The following is a 15,394-nucleotide window of genomic DNA, read 5'->3' on the forward strand; positions in this document are numbered from 1 at the left end:
AAACACTCATGATTCACAAGAATCATTGGACATGGATACACTAATTTTTTTTTCAGTCTCATTTTGCTGGGCTCAAAAACTGTTCTACGGCCAAAACCAATTTGGCTCAGTGGATAGAGCGTAGGCCTATGAACCGAAAGGTCCCCGGTTCAATTCCAGTCAAGGGCATGTACCTTGGTTGCGGGCACATCCCCAGTAGGGGCTATGCAAGAGGCAGCTGATTGATGATTCTCTCTCATCGATGTTTCTAACTCTCTTCCCCTCTGTAAAAAAATCAATAAAATATATTAAAAACAAATCAAAACAAAAACAACTGTTCTAGGAACTGTTACCTGCCTCCAGCGGTGTGCTGTGAACGTGCTTTGAAAAAAAAGTATATTGCTGAACAAACGCAATGGACAGGAGCTCACAACTTTTTCCAGGAAATGCACGCATCTCTGTGGCGTGTGTGGCCCAGGCTATTCTCGTCCTCCCGGGTCTCCGCCTGCCCTCCGCCGCGGACGGCAGTGAACTTGGTCAATAACTGTCCTGGGAGGACCGCTGGCCCCCGAAGGACGCCGGTCAGCGGGCGGCGGGGAGGGGCGGGGGCGGGCATGACCCAGCACCTGGGAGCGCCGCCCATTGGCGGAGGAGGAGGTTGTTCCCTCAGGGAGGCCGCTGATTGGCTGCGGGAGGGGGGGTAGGCATGACGTCCCCAGAAGTTGAGCAAACACCTCCTCCTCCCGGCTCGCATCCCAATTGTTGCCGGGACTCCGGGGCCTACCCTGCGGGCAGCGGGAGCTGGGAGGCGGCGGGGAGCGGTCGGCGCCCGGGAGGACGAGGTGAGGAGGGGGCGGCGGGCTCCGCTGGCGGGATGCGCCGGGAGGGCGCGGGCAGGACGCGGGGTGCGGCCGGGAGCCCGAGGGCGCTCTGCGTCCCGCTCCGGCTCCCGCTCCTCCCGCTCCGCTCAGCCCGCCGCCCGCAGGCTCCCTCTGGCCGCTGCACGCTGGGCTGGGAGCGGGGGACTGACTGCGGCTTCACCCCGCAAGGGGGGCCCCTGGCGCAGCTCCCAACTTGCAGAACTGGAAGGGGGAGGCATGCAATTCGGATTTCTTTTTTTTTGGCGGTGGAAGGGGGTGGGGCAGCCGAGGGGTACAGGATTGGGGTTGAAGCCCAGGAGCGAACTCTGGGTTGATCCTTGGACTGAGTGCGTATTTCGATGGGCTGGCTGCGGGGGATGGGAGAAGGGGATTTTGGGGGGTGGTTGATGGAGATTGCGGGGGGCAACCCCCCACCCCCGCTGCCGTCTTTCTGTGCAGTTGTTTCCCAGTTCTGGCCTGCAAGCCCAACTCTGATCACAAACTTCTCACCCTGGCCATCTCGGGCTGGCTTTGATATGGACCCCACAGTTGCACCCCATCCCCACCCCCAGACCTGCAGGGTCTGTGTGGGCCAGTAAGGAGCTCGCCCCGGGAGTGGGTGCGGGTAGAAGCTGTTTGCTTGCCTGTCCTGCATGATGGAAAAGGACTCCAGTGTCCTCACAACTTCCAGAAGAGATATGCTTTCCAGGCGCCGGTTTTAGGGGAGTGGAAGCGGGATGGGGGCCTGGAGAGGGGGGAGGACAGCGAGCTCAGTAACCTGATCAGCGATGAACATGTTTTGATACTGCGGGTCATCAGGCATCGGGATGGGGAGAAGATGCAGCTGTGATTATGCAGGTGTAGCTAAGCTGTCCACAGGCCGCTGACCCGGGCAGTGGCTTTCACATACTTTATTTAAAAAAAGAAACCACTCATAGGGCTTTGTGTGGTCGTGCTATTGTCTATGTGTGTGCCTGTGTTTTGATTTTGCCACTTGCACTTCCTTTCCCGCCTTTTCCCGATGAAGACGTGGGAACCCAGGGCTTCCTGACCCGGTGACCTAAGCGGTGGCTTTCCTGGAGAGTGAGTTAGGAGGACAGAGGTTTAAACCAGCGTTCCTAAGTCACTCTCCCACTCTCCGGAAATTCGTATTTGTTACCAGTCTCCCTTGTTATTGGTGGCAGCAGCATCAGCACTTTAATTTGAATTCTTTACAACCGAAAAATTCCCCCCTAATGATCTCTGTTTAAGCCTTAACCAAGCATGGCATGGGAGTTTGGAAGTGGTCTTTCGAGTGTAGGCAGTGTCCCTTTAACAAAAAAGTTTTCATTTTTGCAAATATTCTTTAGTGGGTTTTTTTTTTTTATATATATATATAGAAATAAAACTATAAATAGTGGCAAATTTCCTTGGTGAGGCCACAACAAATTCCTGAAATTCATGGGGTCACAGAAACACTGTGCATTTTGAATGGGAAAGAACCAACAACATTATCGCCATGTTAACCTCAGGTGAAATCATTTAAGATGCATTCCTATTTCAGGGATGTAAAATGTGAAAAAATAAAAAGTCTAAAATTTGATGAAATGCAGCATCAGAAGGGTAAGCTATTTATCCTGAATGCCCAGGCCTAACGGGGGGCGTTGAAAAGGGGGCCTCCTGGGCTCCTTTTTTGGATGGAAGACCGAGAGGGAGTCAACATGAAGCCATTGGGAAGGCCTTACCACAAACATGTCAAACTCAGAGGCTAACACGAGCCAGAAAAACAAGGTTTAAGTTTACGTGGGCTGCAAAAAAAACAAAAGCTTCAATTTTCATAGAAACACAGGTTTATTTCATAGACATGCTGAATACAAAGGGCTGAAATAAATGAGTCATTGCTAAACATTAAATAATAGAACATTTTAATAAAAATTAGTATTTCTTCTTGAACATGAACTTGCCAGACACTGAATAACTGCACAAATTAATATGCATAATGCAAAGAAACCTATTTTTCTTGTTCTCCGAAAGCAAAATATTTCCTGTTGCGCACATCAAACAAGTCGGTGTAAGATTAATGACATAGTAATCGGCTGCTAAAATGTTTGTGCTAGTATTAATGGAGGAGATGGTGGACCTGTGTGTATGGCGAGAAAGGGAAATCAGTGCAACACGATTATAGTAATCAGTCATTAGTAAATGCTATAGTTCGTTATTAATAATTATGTATAACAGGATATTGTAAAAATTAAGTTACTAAACTTTTATTAAAACGTTCCTTACATACCGTTATATTGACTGGGCTGCAAAAATATTCATTGTGGGCCGCGGGCCGTGAGTTTGACTTGCTTGCCTACAGGTCTGAGGAAGAGGAGAGGAAGGTGGTGTCTTCTGCTGGGGGTGTCACTGCGCTCATCCTGGAGGAGCGGGCAGGCTTCGGGACTTCGTTTGTTAGCGTTTCCGGAGTGTTTGCAGCGTGTGAGGCTGCGCTCAGCACTTTATATGTATTTGTTGAAATGAACTTCACAGCAGCCCTGACTCCATGTTGCAGGTAAAATATAGACAGGTGGTTATGCACCGAGGGCACAGAGTGAGTGGAACCAGTCGCCAGGCCGTCTGTGGAGACAGGGAGTTGGTGTACCGTTGAGGTGTGCCCCTCCTGCTGCAAGCTCTGGGCTCCGGCTGAGGGCTGTTGGTTAATGCAGGGAACAGGTGAATGTCTGCCTCCCATAGTCTTTTTCGTGTTTCTGCTTCTTTGTTTAGTGTACTTTAGCTGGATCTCCCTGAGTCAGAGTGTCTATTATGTTCTAAAATTCTAATGATTTTGTGATCCACAGTGCCTGGGCACTAATATTCTTTCTTTTTTTTAAAATATATTTTTATTGATTTTTACAGAGAGGAAGAGAGAGGGATAGAGAGTTAGAAACACTGATGAGAGAGAATCATTGATTAGCTGCCTCTTGCACATCCCCCACCGGGGATGTGCCCTCAACCAAGGTATATGCCCTTGACTGGAATCAAACCCAGGACCTTGCAGTCCGCAGACGGACCCTCTATCCACTGAGCCAAACTGGTTTCGGCACTAATATTCTTAATAGACTATGAGAGCTGAAAAGGACTTCTGTACTACAATCTAGTCTGGAAGAGGAAACTGAGGTCAATAGAAGGAACCTACAACTAGTTATTAGTTTCAGCTCCCAGGTATGAATTTTCCTACCATATCCTATTGCATGGCATAACATTTATTGGTCTATAAGACCTTGGCAGAGAATAGCCTTTTTTGTTGTTGAATGTTGTGGCTAGGAGTCGGGGTGGGGAGGGGAATATGAGTCTCTGTTTGGTGTGTCTATTTTGTTTTCTCTGCTGCATAGGTCTTTATGATGTTCGCTTAAACTTGGTCATTGATTTTTTTTTTCTTAAAACATTTGAGCTCTCCTATGCACCAGTAACAAAAGATGAATAAAACACCGTTAATTCCCTCAGAGCATTTACAGTTCAGCAAAGAGACAAATAAGCGGAGAGACATTTTGGATGAGTCTGCAGTTCAGAACGAACTTTGCATTCCATCTCAGTGAAACAAAATCTGTGGGCTAGCCACCAGGAGAATCTTGGGTCTCATGTCCTTGGATAACTATGCTTACCTAGTTCATGGGCTTGAAAACTTATGACTATTCCTAGACCAGGTTAGTTGATATTATTAGAGTCCACCTACCCAAGTCTACTTATTTTTGTTTTTAAATTTCTGGCCGGCTATAAGGAGTTTAATGGATGTACTTGTGCAACAGGAAGTACAGATATGGAGGGAGGACGGTGTTACTGCATGCCCTAGCTTCGTTCTAGCAAGCCTTGGGGTTGGAAGGTATTTGAATTAGTTCTAGGCCATCATCAGGTGTTCTGTTAATTTGTAACTTTTTTGGACCTCGCCAGGATTATTATGGTCTGAATACCACATACTGTGTAGTGTGGGCCAAGGCACATGGTCATGGAGCTTTAGTACCAGGGCTTCCTGGGAAACCATGTGTTTTTGTGTGTGTGTGTGTGTGTGTGTGTGTGTGTGTTTTAATAGACACTTGTGGTTTTTGAGTGACGTGGAAGGGCAGGTATAAAACATTTTCATTTCTCATCTGTTTCCTTATTTTGTTCAACTCAAGGCTACTCCATTATTTAGTCTCTCAATATTTAATCAAGATGTGGGTCTGATTGGTACAACAAATAATTGGCATTGATAAATCTCTCCATGGGATTGAGTTTTAGCTATTGAATTGTAGTCTAGAGGCATTATTTTAAAAATCTAAAGGACAAAGAGCACATCTCTGACTACTGGGGCTAGATATGGGAGATTTGGACTTCATTTGTTAATTAGGAATTTGTAATCCTTTATACATGTCCCACTGGGAACAACAGAAATTAGGAAGCCCTTTTTGTACTTAAGTTCTTGTATTTAGATCACAAATTGTTCTGGTTTAGGTTTGTGAGTTTAAAACAACAGAAATTAGCCGAAACTGGTTTGGCTCAGTGGATAGAGCTTAGGCCTGTGGACTGAAAGGTCCCAGGTTCAATTCTGGTCAAGGGCATTTACCGTGGTTGCGGGCACATCCCCAGTAGGGGGCGTGCAAGAGACAGCTGATTGATGATTCTCTCTCATCAATGTTTCTGACTCTCTATCCTTCTTTCTTCCTCTCTGTGAAAAATCAATAAAAATATATTTAATAAATAAATAAATAAATAAATAAATCAAACAGAATTTAGGTGGCCCTTTTTGTACTTAAGTTTTTGTATTTAGATCACAAATTGTTCTGGTTTAGGTGGGTGGTTTGTGAATTTAAAATGTTTCCTGGTTAGGCTGATGCTATGAAAAGGATTGAAGAGACTTAAAGGATTTTTTAATATTAGATGAAAGAATAAAAATCTCTATGTAGATCTCAGCTCTATTAAACAACCTACCACTTTTACTCATGAAAATCAGCACAAATCAAATACAATGTTTTATGGCATAAGTACTACCTAAACAGTAGCAGATAGATATAACTTAACCAGTTAACTGTCACAATATATTGGATTTAATTTAAAAAGTTCCGCTGCTTGCGTCTATAGACACTTATGGCATACAAACAGTTAATCCAGTGACATTTAAAAGTTATGCCTACCAGAATAGTAGACAGTTTTATTGTGATTCATTTATAGATACTTGGAAAATGATTTTTATAAACCACAGAAAATTCCTGATTTTCATGGGGTTCACTACCTTCAGGGTCATTCTGACTCTAATATTCAGTTAGAACCAGTAATTGATAATTCACCAGTTAGAAACAGTAATTGATACATCTCCATCAGATTTTTAAAATTTTTTAGAAATTCATGAGAGGAGAAGGAGAGGGAGAGGGAGAGGGAGAGGGAGAGGGAGAGGGAGAGGGAGAGAGAGAGAGAGAGAGAGAGAAAGAGATGAGAAACATCAATGAGCTGCATCCCACATGTGCCCATGTGCCGACTGGGAATCGAACCTGCCACCTTTTAGTTTACAGGATGATGCTCCAACCAAATGAGCCACACCAGCCAGGACTCACCATCAGATTTTAATGGGGGCCATTTAATTAAATGAAATTGTCCCACCCTGGGATTCCATGAAAATGAGCAGAAATAGGATTTCTGCTTCTTTAGAAGTACCTAACATCATGCTATACACACCTTAGGGATACACCACATAATTTTTTTTAATTAAAGAGGAAATCAAAACACCTCTTCTATAATCAATATGAAAAATTTAACTCCATCAAGAACATTTTGGGCTTTTATTATATTTTTATTTAAATATCGTAATTGTACAAAGACCAATCTGCTCATCATTTGAAAGAACCTTCCCAAATACGTATCAGTTCCTCTGCCTGTGAACATGGCTTTTTCTCAGATAGAATCTTTTATAAATACCAGCACACCTCACAAAATTTTCTTTGTTTCCTTCATGTGATTTGGGGTGATGATATACTTAATCACCATAGTTTATATCATGGTCACTGAAGGAGAACTGTGGGATATGTATGGAGTGCTACGCTCTATCTATCCATCTATTTCTATTTTTTTCAAAGGTGGAGCTTTATTGAAGAACAAGTACAGACTCCCCTGTGGGGTGAGGGAAAGAGTCCCACAGAACGGACTCCCACATGGGGAGTGAGAAAGGGTCCCCTCTATTTCTATTTTTAATCACCATTTCCCTTTTCATTTCTCTCAAAAAGGATAGAAAATACCAAGAACATTTAAGCATGTTCTCCTTCTTCCCCTGGTTCTCATGTGTACATTGCAAAGATCGATAATTTGTGAGTTGAAAGAAATTCTTAAGGTACTGCAATATCACACACTGTGTCCAATTGCAAGAGCCCATCCCCTGCTTGTCCCCCTGTCTCTGTGCGTGTCTGAGCACTTAGTTCAGTAGAGTCCTCCCACGACTTCAGAGTCATTTCCAACTCCCGATCAGTTCTAGGGAAGTAAAATGTATACCTTAGTGCTCTTCTTGTTTTACAAAAACATGGGGTGGAATCTTTTAAATTTCATTTTTATGCTGTTGAAGCAGTAGCCCTTGCTGAGTTGAAGGGAAGACTTTAGCGATTGTCAGGAGAAGGGTCTCATTCTCCTCCCCTGACTGGGTGACACTTCTCTTTCCTCCACTAGTTCTCTCCTCTCGCTCCTCCTTATTCCCCCCAGATCTTTCTTTTTCTTCTCCTCTTGCTCTTTCACATCCTCTTTGCTCATGCTGAAGGCCATTTTCAGCACCTGTCACCTTGCAGTGACCTGGCCAGCGCCCGCGGGAAGCCAGGGGCCTTCCTTCTGTGCCTCACTGGAGGCATTGCCAGGAATATACATGTTGATCATTTCCTGATCTCCTCAGAAAAACACACAAATTCCAGGACAGGGACACCCGGAACAGCCAACCTGGGCATTTCCAGGAAATAAATACCAGACACCTGCCGTCCCTCACCTGAAAGCAATGGAGAGATCTTCACTGCTAGATGGTTCAGGATAACTTTACAGTGAGATGAATGGTGGGTCCGGGAAGTGCTCGGCTGACACCAAGTTTCCGGTTCAAGCAATTAGCAATGCAGTGATCTGGGCACGCATGTTTTCCTGAGCTCCCAGAGAACTGGACTTGAACTTGGCCAGGGACCCAGAAATGGGTTTTGGTGGCACAGGGGAAAGGGATGGGTAGAGGCAGCCCACGCTTGGGGCAGAATTGATCATTCACTAAGATTAATTGTCAATGCCAATGCCATATGGACCTGATCGGTTTCTGAAACAAGCTGGCAGCAGAAACACCCTGGGTCAGGTCTCCATGGTGCGGATCTGCAAGCTTCAGCAAAGAGAAAATCCTGAGTGTTAAATAGGAACAGGAATCCTGCTTCTGCTTCAAAGCGCCAGTTCTACCTAGACTCCACGTCAGTTTCTTCACCTGTAAAACGGGGTAACAAGTGTCTACCTGTTAAGACTGTTTGCAGGGAGAAAATGAAATAATATCTGTAAGGTGCTCAGCCTGGTGCTTGGCATATATGCGGAGTCAGTGATAACCATCGTTAACATTTCTTTGAAAACACAGTTTTGGGACTTGTGATTTGAGACTTGCCTGCAAGCAGGAAGAGTGAAAGCAGCTTCCCACACAAACTGCAGAGGCTCCCACCTGCTGCTTTCTGTTCCTGTCCCCACGGAAAGCCCGCCTGTGCCGGTGTCTATGTGCCTGTTACATACGTGTGTCTGTGTCTCTCCTACCATATCGCGCTCCTCCACCCCGGGCGGAGGAGGAGAGAGGAGGAAGAGGGATGGTCCCTGAGGGAGGAGAGGCTGTGGTTATGAGGTTGAGGGGGGAGAGGCTATATTTCTGAAAGTGCTCCCTCATGTTGAGAATTGCTGTAAAGAACAGAGGATGTGGCGCCCCTCCACCACCTAGGGAATGTGAAGGAAAGCTCCTGCTGGGAGGATGGGGCCATTTCTGGGCTTACCTGTGTGTTAAAAGAATCACGTGTCTTTGGAGTGGGTTTTATTGGAGAACATAGGGATTCAAGTGTCCTGGGCTGCTGCTGTTTTTTTTTTTTTTTCTTTTTTTTTTTTCTTCTCTGTCTTGGGAGAGAATAGCTGCTATGTGCTTTGGCTTGGGTTTGGCCTCTATGTTGTCTCTTTTAGAAACAAGAGTATGTTAAGTAAACCGCCATTTAGAGAGGGCACACAGCAGTCTTTTCCTGAGGTGCTGATCACCGATGCGGCCCTCACCACCTGCGTGCTCACTCGCTGCGGGCAGCCCTTCTGCCCATGCCCTCTCCTTCCCAAAGCCTCTGAGAGGGCTCCGCGCTGGTCCCTGTGCTCTTGTGCTCGGTGGTGCTGTGAGCTGCCTTCTTGGGGGTGAGGGGGGGCAGGTATTTGTATGCCCCCAGGTTTGGATAAAGATTCCCCATCAGCGTGGTGGGTCTGATTTAGAGGTTGCAGTCTGATGTAACAGTAATGTGTTCCATACCAATTTGGCTTAATGCTAGTAGTGATTGGTAGAACATTTCTGGGAGGTGTGAAATCATGTAGTGTGAATATATATATATATATATATATATATATATATATATATTGATTTCAGAAATGAGGGAGAGGCAGACAGAAACATCAGTGATGAGAATCATTGATAGGCTGCCTCCTGCCTGCCCTTTACTGGGGATCAAGCCCGCATGTGCCCTGGACCTTTCAGTCCACAGGCCTATGCTCCATCCACTGAGCCAAACACTATATTTTGATGCCAACCTAAACATAAGAGCCTAAACACTAGCATCCAAATTATCCAGTAAATTATCATCTGAAATGACATTTGACTACCAAGTGTATTTAGCCATATGGAGAGGGATAGAATACTGTTTGATATTTGTGCTCTAAGACTTTATGTAAACTAATACTGCCGAAACCGGTTTGGCTCAGTGGATAGAGTGGATAGAGCATCGGCCTGCGGACTGAAAGGTCCTGGGTTCGATTCCGGTCAAGGGCATGTACTTGGTTGCGGGCACATCCCCAGTAGGGGGTGTGCAAGAGGCAGCTGATCGATAATTCTCTCTCATCGATGTTTCTGACTCTCTATCCCTCTCTATTCCTCTCTATAAAAAAAATCAATAAAAACAAAAACAAACAAACAAAAAAACTAATAGTGAGCCTCCGTGTAAACATTTTGGGATTGAATCAATGAGTGGAATTTTGCAGTCTGGAATAACAGCAAAAAAAAAAAAAAAACTGGTTGAGACAGGCTCAGGTTTAATATGAGAGGAGGATTGTTCTGGAAAGGAAACCCTGGGAAAGGGAACAGCAAGTAGAGCAACGAAAGAGCCATTGAGGGTGAGGCTGGGCGTCCCAGGTGGAGGTGGGGGTTGCGTTCAGGGCTCTGCTTCTTAAAACTCTTTAACACGTGCGGTGGACGAACATGTGTGTTTGTTTTGTTTTCTTAAACTTCCAGCCTGCCCGGGACCAATACTTTTATAAAATTCAGTAACGGCGAATTACTAGAAAAGTGATCATGTGACACAAAGGTCTCTAAGTGCTACCTTTCTATTCTGTGCATCACCGAGCGGTGAAAGTGGAAAGCAGATCACTCAGCACTGAGCGGCGCTTGTAGAAAATGGTCAGAGATGAAACTTGAAACACGTTGAGCTAAGAATCTTGTACGTGATCAAAGAATTCCTAATGTCATGCTCTCAGAATTGACATACGTTATCTTCCTATATTTGCATAGCAGGTTAACTTGCTTAAAATTTTTGTGCTGAATAGTTGTTTGATGAAAACGTATATTTAAAAATCGACTTCAGCTCCCCAGATATGGGTTAGTGACCCATAAGTTGCTCTGTACTTTTTTTTTTTTAACCCTCACCCAAGGATATGTTTTAATTGATTTAAAAAATATATTTTATTGAAAAAAATATATTTTATTGATTTTTTACAGAGAGGAAGAGAGGGATAGAGAGTTAGAAACATCGATGAGAGAGAATCATCGATCAGCTGCCAGTAGGGGATGTGCCCGCAACCAAGGTACATACCCTTGACCGGAATCGAACCTGGGACCTTTCAGTCTATAGGCCAACGCTCTATCCACTGAGCCAAACCGGTTTCGGCTGTTTTTATTGATTTTGAGAAACAGAGCAAGAGAGAGAGCAAGATATGAGAGAGAAACATCAGTTGGTTGCCTCCTGAACACACCCGGATGTGGGATGGAACCTGAAATTTAGGTATGTGCCCTGACGGGGGATCAAACCCAAAACCTTTTAGTGCATGGACAACCTTCCAGCCAACTGAGCCACCCGGCCAGGTGCTCTGTACTTTTCTCAGTTTTGGAAAGGAATAACATCTTTTGTGGCAGTTTGCGCTTGTCCTGGTAAAGGAACACTACCGTCCAGGTTTCCCCTCCTGTTTGCTCTGTCCTCTATCTGCTACCCTCTGAGCGGGCTGGCTTTTGCAGCAGATTTCTTAGGAGACCAGAACTGACCTGTGCGCCCGCCTGCCCGTGCTGTCCCTGGCTCTCACGCTGTCTTTGCAGCCACAGGCCTGAAGATGCTGCGCACCTGCGGCTCCCGGCTGGGCCGGCTGGGGCCCGGCCTCCGCAGGGGCCTGCACCACAAGCCCGTGATGGCGGTGCGGCGGGAGGACGTGAACGCCTGGGAGCGGAGGGCGCCGCTGGCCCCCCGGCACATCAAGGCCATCACCAACCTGGGCTACAAGGTCCTAATCCAGCCCTCCAACCGGCGAGCCATTCACGATGAGGTAAATAGCGGCGATGTTTTCAGTCTGTGAGAGTAAAGGGACCCTGCAATGGAGATAAGGGAGCTCCTGAGTGAAGAGAACATGTTTGGTTATCATGAGATGGCTAGTAGAATCCTTGTCTGAGTCCAGAATTCAACCAATAAATATTCTTTTCATCCCATTTCATGCTTTCTCCAGTTGAGGGGTAAAGGGATTACTTTAATTTTTAAAAACATTTTTGACCTTTCTATTTCTTTTAAGGTTTTTAAAATGTTTTAATTGAATTTATTAATAAATTGATTAATAAAATTATATAGGTCTCAGGTGTACAGCTCTGCATTTCATCATCCGTATGTTGTATTGTCTGTTCACTGACCATAGGCAAGTCTCCTTTTGTCACCATTTATTGGCCCTTTACTCTCTTCTGCCTCCCCCATCGACCACCCGCCCCACCTTTTCCTTCTGGTAATTACCATACTGTTGTCTGTGTCTATGAATTTTTGTTTTGTTTAATCCCTTCACTTTTTCCACTCAGCCTGCTAACCCACTCCTTTCTGATAGCTGTCAGTCTGTTCTATGTATCTATGAGTCTGTTTCCATTTTGTTTGTCAGTTCATTTTGTTCATTAGAATCCACATGTAAGTGAAATCATTTGGTATTTGTCTTTCTCTGACTGTTCTCCACAGTGGTTGCACCAGTCTGCATTCCCACCAGCAGTGCAGGAGGGTTCCCTTTTCCCCACATACTCACTAGCGCTTGTTGTTTGTAGATTTGTTGATAATAGCTTTTCTGACAGATGAGAGGTGATACCTCATTGTAGTTTTAATTTGCATCTCTCTGATGACTATTGACATTGAGCATTTTTTCATATGTCTATTGCCCTCTGTATAGCTATATATCCTCTTTGGAGAAGTGTATTCAGATCCTTTGCCAATTTTTTACTGGATTGTTTTTGTTGTTGTATTTTGGTGTTGAGCTATATAAGTTTTTTTTTAAAAAAATAATTTTTAGATATTAACTTCTTATCAGATGTCTCATTGGCGAATATGTTCTCCCATTCAGTGGGTTGTCTTTTCATTTTGTTGATGGTTTCCTTTGCTGCACAAAAAAACTTTTTTTCAGCTTGATGTAATCTCTTTTGTTTATTTTTTCTTTTGATGTAATCTCTTATTTACTTTTTCTTTTCCCTTGCCCAATGAGATATATCAGAAAAAATGTTGCTATGAGAAATGTCCAAGATTTACTGCCTATATTTTCTTCTAGGATTTTGGTTGTGAGTCTTACATTGAAGTTTTTGATCCATTTTGAGTTTATTGTTGTGAATGGTATAAGAAGGTGGTTTGGTTTCTTTTTCTTTTCTTTTTTTTGCACATATCTGTGCAATTTCCCAGCACATATCTGCGCAATTATCCCATTGTATGTTTTTGCCTTCTTTCTCAAATATTAATTAACCATGAGGCATAGGCTCAATTATAGGTTCTTTAGCCTGTTCCTTTGGTCTATATGTCTGTTTTTATGCCAATACAATGCTGTTTGGTTTACAGTGGCCTTGTAGTATAGTTTGATATCAGGTAGCGTGACTCCTTACTCCTCTTTCTCAAGATTGCCTCCGTACCAGCTGTCCAATCTCAGTTAGGTGTTCAAGTCTCAGGTTTCCCATTGGTAAAATGGGGATGATAACTGTACCAGCCTCATGGAATTTTATGAGAATTAAATAGAACGATCCATGCGAAGAACTTGGCAAAGCACATAGTAAATTATTAATAAATGTTGATGATTATTTTATACAATAAAGGGCACCTTTACAATGATAATAGTTAGTCTACTTTTTCAAATTGATTTACCCTTTATGCCCTAAACATCTTTACTTTCCTGCCTCCATACTTATATCTATGCTTTTAAAGCCTCTTGCTGATATTGCCATCTCTTCAAATCTTACCCAACCTTTTAGATTAATTGAAAATATTCTACTTCCTTCATCATCTCACCTGAGAATTATCTCAGTATTGATTAAAGTAATAATCACTTAGATTCTGCAGATCATGATGTTATTTTTAATTCAGCCTCATTTACTGTGCTCCTGACTTCTTCTTTTTTATTCTTTTATACATTTTTATTGATTTCAGAGAGGGAGAGGGAGAAAGATATAAACATCAATGATGGGGAAAAATCATTGGTCAGCTGCTTCCTGCAGGTCCCCTACTGATATCAAGCCCGAAACCCAGGCATGTGCCCTGACTGGGACTTGAACCATGATCTCCTGGTTCATAGGTTGACCTCAACCACTGAGCCATGCCAGCCCAAGGTCTGACTTCTTTCCTACTGTATTTTGTGGACTCCTTTATAGGAGGGATTTACCTGGCTTTCTTTGTGTCTCATCATCTCATCTCTAACACAGTCTGCCTATAGAATAGGACAGTAATAAATAGTAATTAAACACAGAAAAGTAAATATTACAGATATGTCTTCCTTTAAAAAAACGAACCTGAGTAATAAATTAGTCCTTCGCATTTAATATTTCAGTGCATTGTTGGTATAAAATATATATTTCACAATGATATTGAAATCATTTGTGCTAGTGGTTATGATCAAACTATTAACTGTTCTTAAAATAGGAAAATGTGCTGAATTTTCTACATGTTTTGCTATAAAAGTCAAACATGTTAGATTGATCTTTAGCCAGCAAGTGAAAATATTAGTAGCTATTCTATTATGTGCTCTTATTCATAAAGATTGTATTCCTTCAGAAGGTTGTGCCTTTAATCGCAATACTTAGTTATGGAAGAAAACATGAATACAACTCAGGGGAATAACTCTTAACCAAAATTGCATTCTCAGGAATATGTCAAGGCTGGCGGCATTCTTCAGGAGGATATTTCTGAAGCATGTCTTATTTTGGGAGTGAAAAGACCCCCAGAGGAAAAGTTAATGCCCAAGAAGACGTACGCATTCTTCTCCCACACAATAAAGGCCCAGGAGGCCAATATGGGCCTGTTGGATGAAATCCTAAAACAGGTAATTGGTAAACAACACTCATAAATGTCATAAAAATTACTTTGAATTATCAAGCAGAGTTTGAATTTTTTTTTTTTTTTTTTTTTTTTAGCATCTGGGAAATGCATCTTGTTATTCACCTCAGGAGGAAAGGTGATCTATGAGCTAGTGCTTGAATAGCTCTGTTGTTCTTGAGGCTTCTCTTTGGCCTGAGTTTGGAGTTTGTTAAAGGAGAAGACAAACAGATTTTATTCCTTTTGAATTCTGAAATGGAAGGAACAAGAGAACCGTTCTCTCAAATGATCCCCAGTTTATGAGGCCACTGGGTCAGATATTAGCAAATAGAATTTTTGAGCTGAAAAGAACCTCAGGAATCATATAATCCATCCTCCTACTTTTTAAAAAAATATATTTTACTGACTTTTTTCAGAGACGAAGGGAGAAGGATAGAGAGTAAGAAACATTGATGAGAGAAAAACATCCATCAGCTGCCTCCTGCACACCCCCCACTGGGGATGTGCCCGCAACCAAGGTACATGCCCCCTACTGGAATCGAATCCGGGATCCTCCAGCCCGCAGGCCAATGCTCTATCCACTGAGCCAAATCAGTTTTGGCAATCCTCCTGATTTTTCAGATGGAGCCCAGAAAGGTGAAGTGTTGCCTGAGGTTGCACAACTCCGTAGAACCAGAACTGGAGTGTAGATGATTTTTACCTTCATTAACATTAAAAGGGGAGAAAAGCATTTTTGAGATATAAATACTATTGGAATGACTAGCAGCTATTTAAAATACAGAGTATACATTCCACAAATATTTGTTGAGTGCCGATACTGATACT

General features: G+C 43.4%; 1 protein-coding gene across 2 annotated transcripts in view; it reads left to right on the forward strand.

The window, feature by feature from the left end:
- Positions 1–701: 701 nt before the first annotated feature.
- AASS (aminoadipate-semialdehyde synthase) overlaps positions 702–15,394 on the forward strand; it is a 56,536-nt gene continuing 41,843 nt past the window's right edge. Inside the window, exons 1-3 of one of the 2 annotated variants that reach the window (XM_084897133.1) lie at positions 702–821; positions 11,359–11,582; positions 14,400–14,576. In XM_084897133.1, the coding sequence (XP_084753259.1) occupies positions 11,373–11,582; positions 14,400–14,576 (387 nt within the window). In that variant the 5' untranslated portion in view covers positions 702–821; positions 11,359–11,372. Of the gene's footprint in view, positions 822–5,077; positions 5,317–10,921; positions 11,583–14,399; positions 14,577–15,394 lie in introns of those variants that run through there. The other variant, XM_084897132.1, reaches the window with a different exon arrangement.

This window comes from Pipistrellus hanaki (assembly GCF_964339955.1).
Source record: "Pipistrellus hanaki genome assembly, chromosome: 10".
NCBI classification, from domain to species: Eukaryota; Metazoa; Chordata; class Mammalia; order Chiroptera; family Vespertilionidae; genus Pipistrellus; species Pipistrellus hanaki.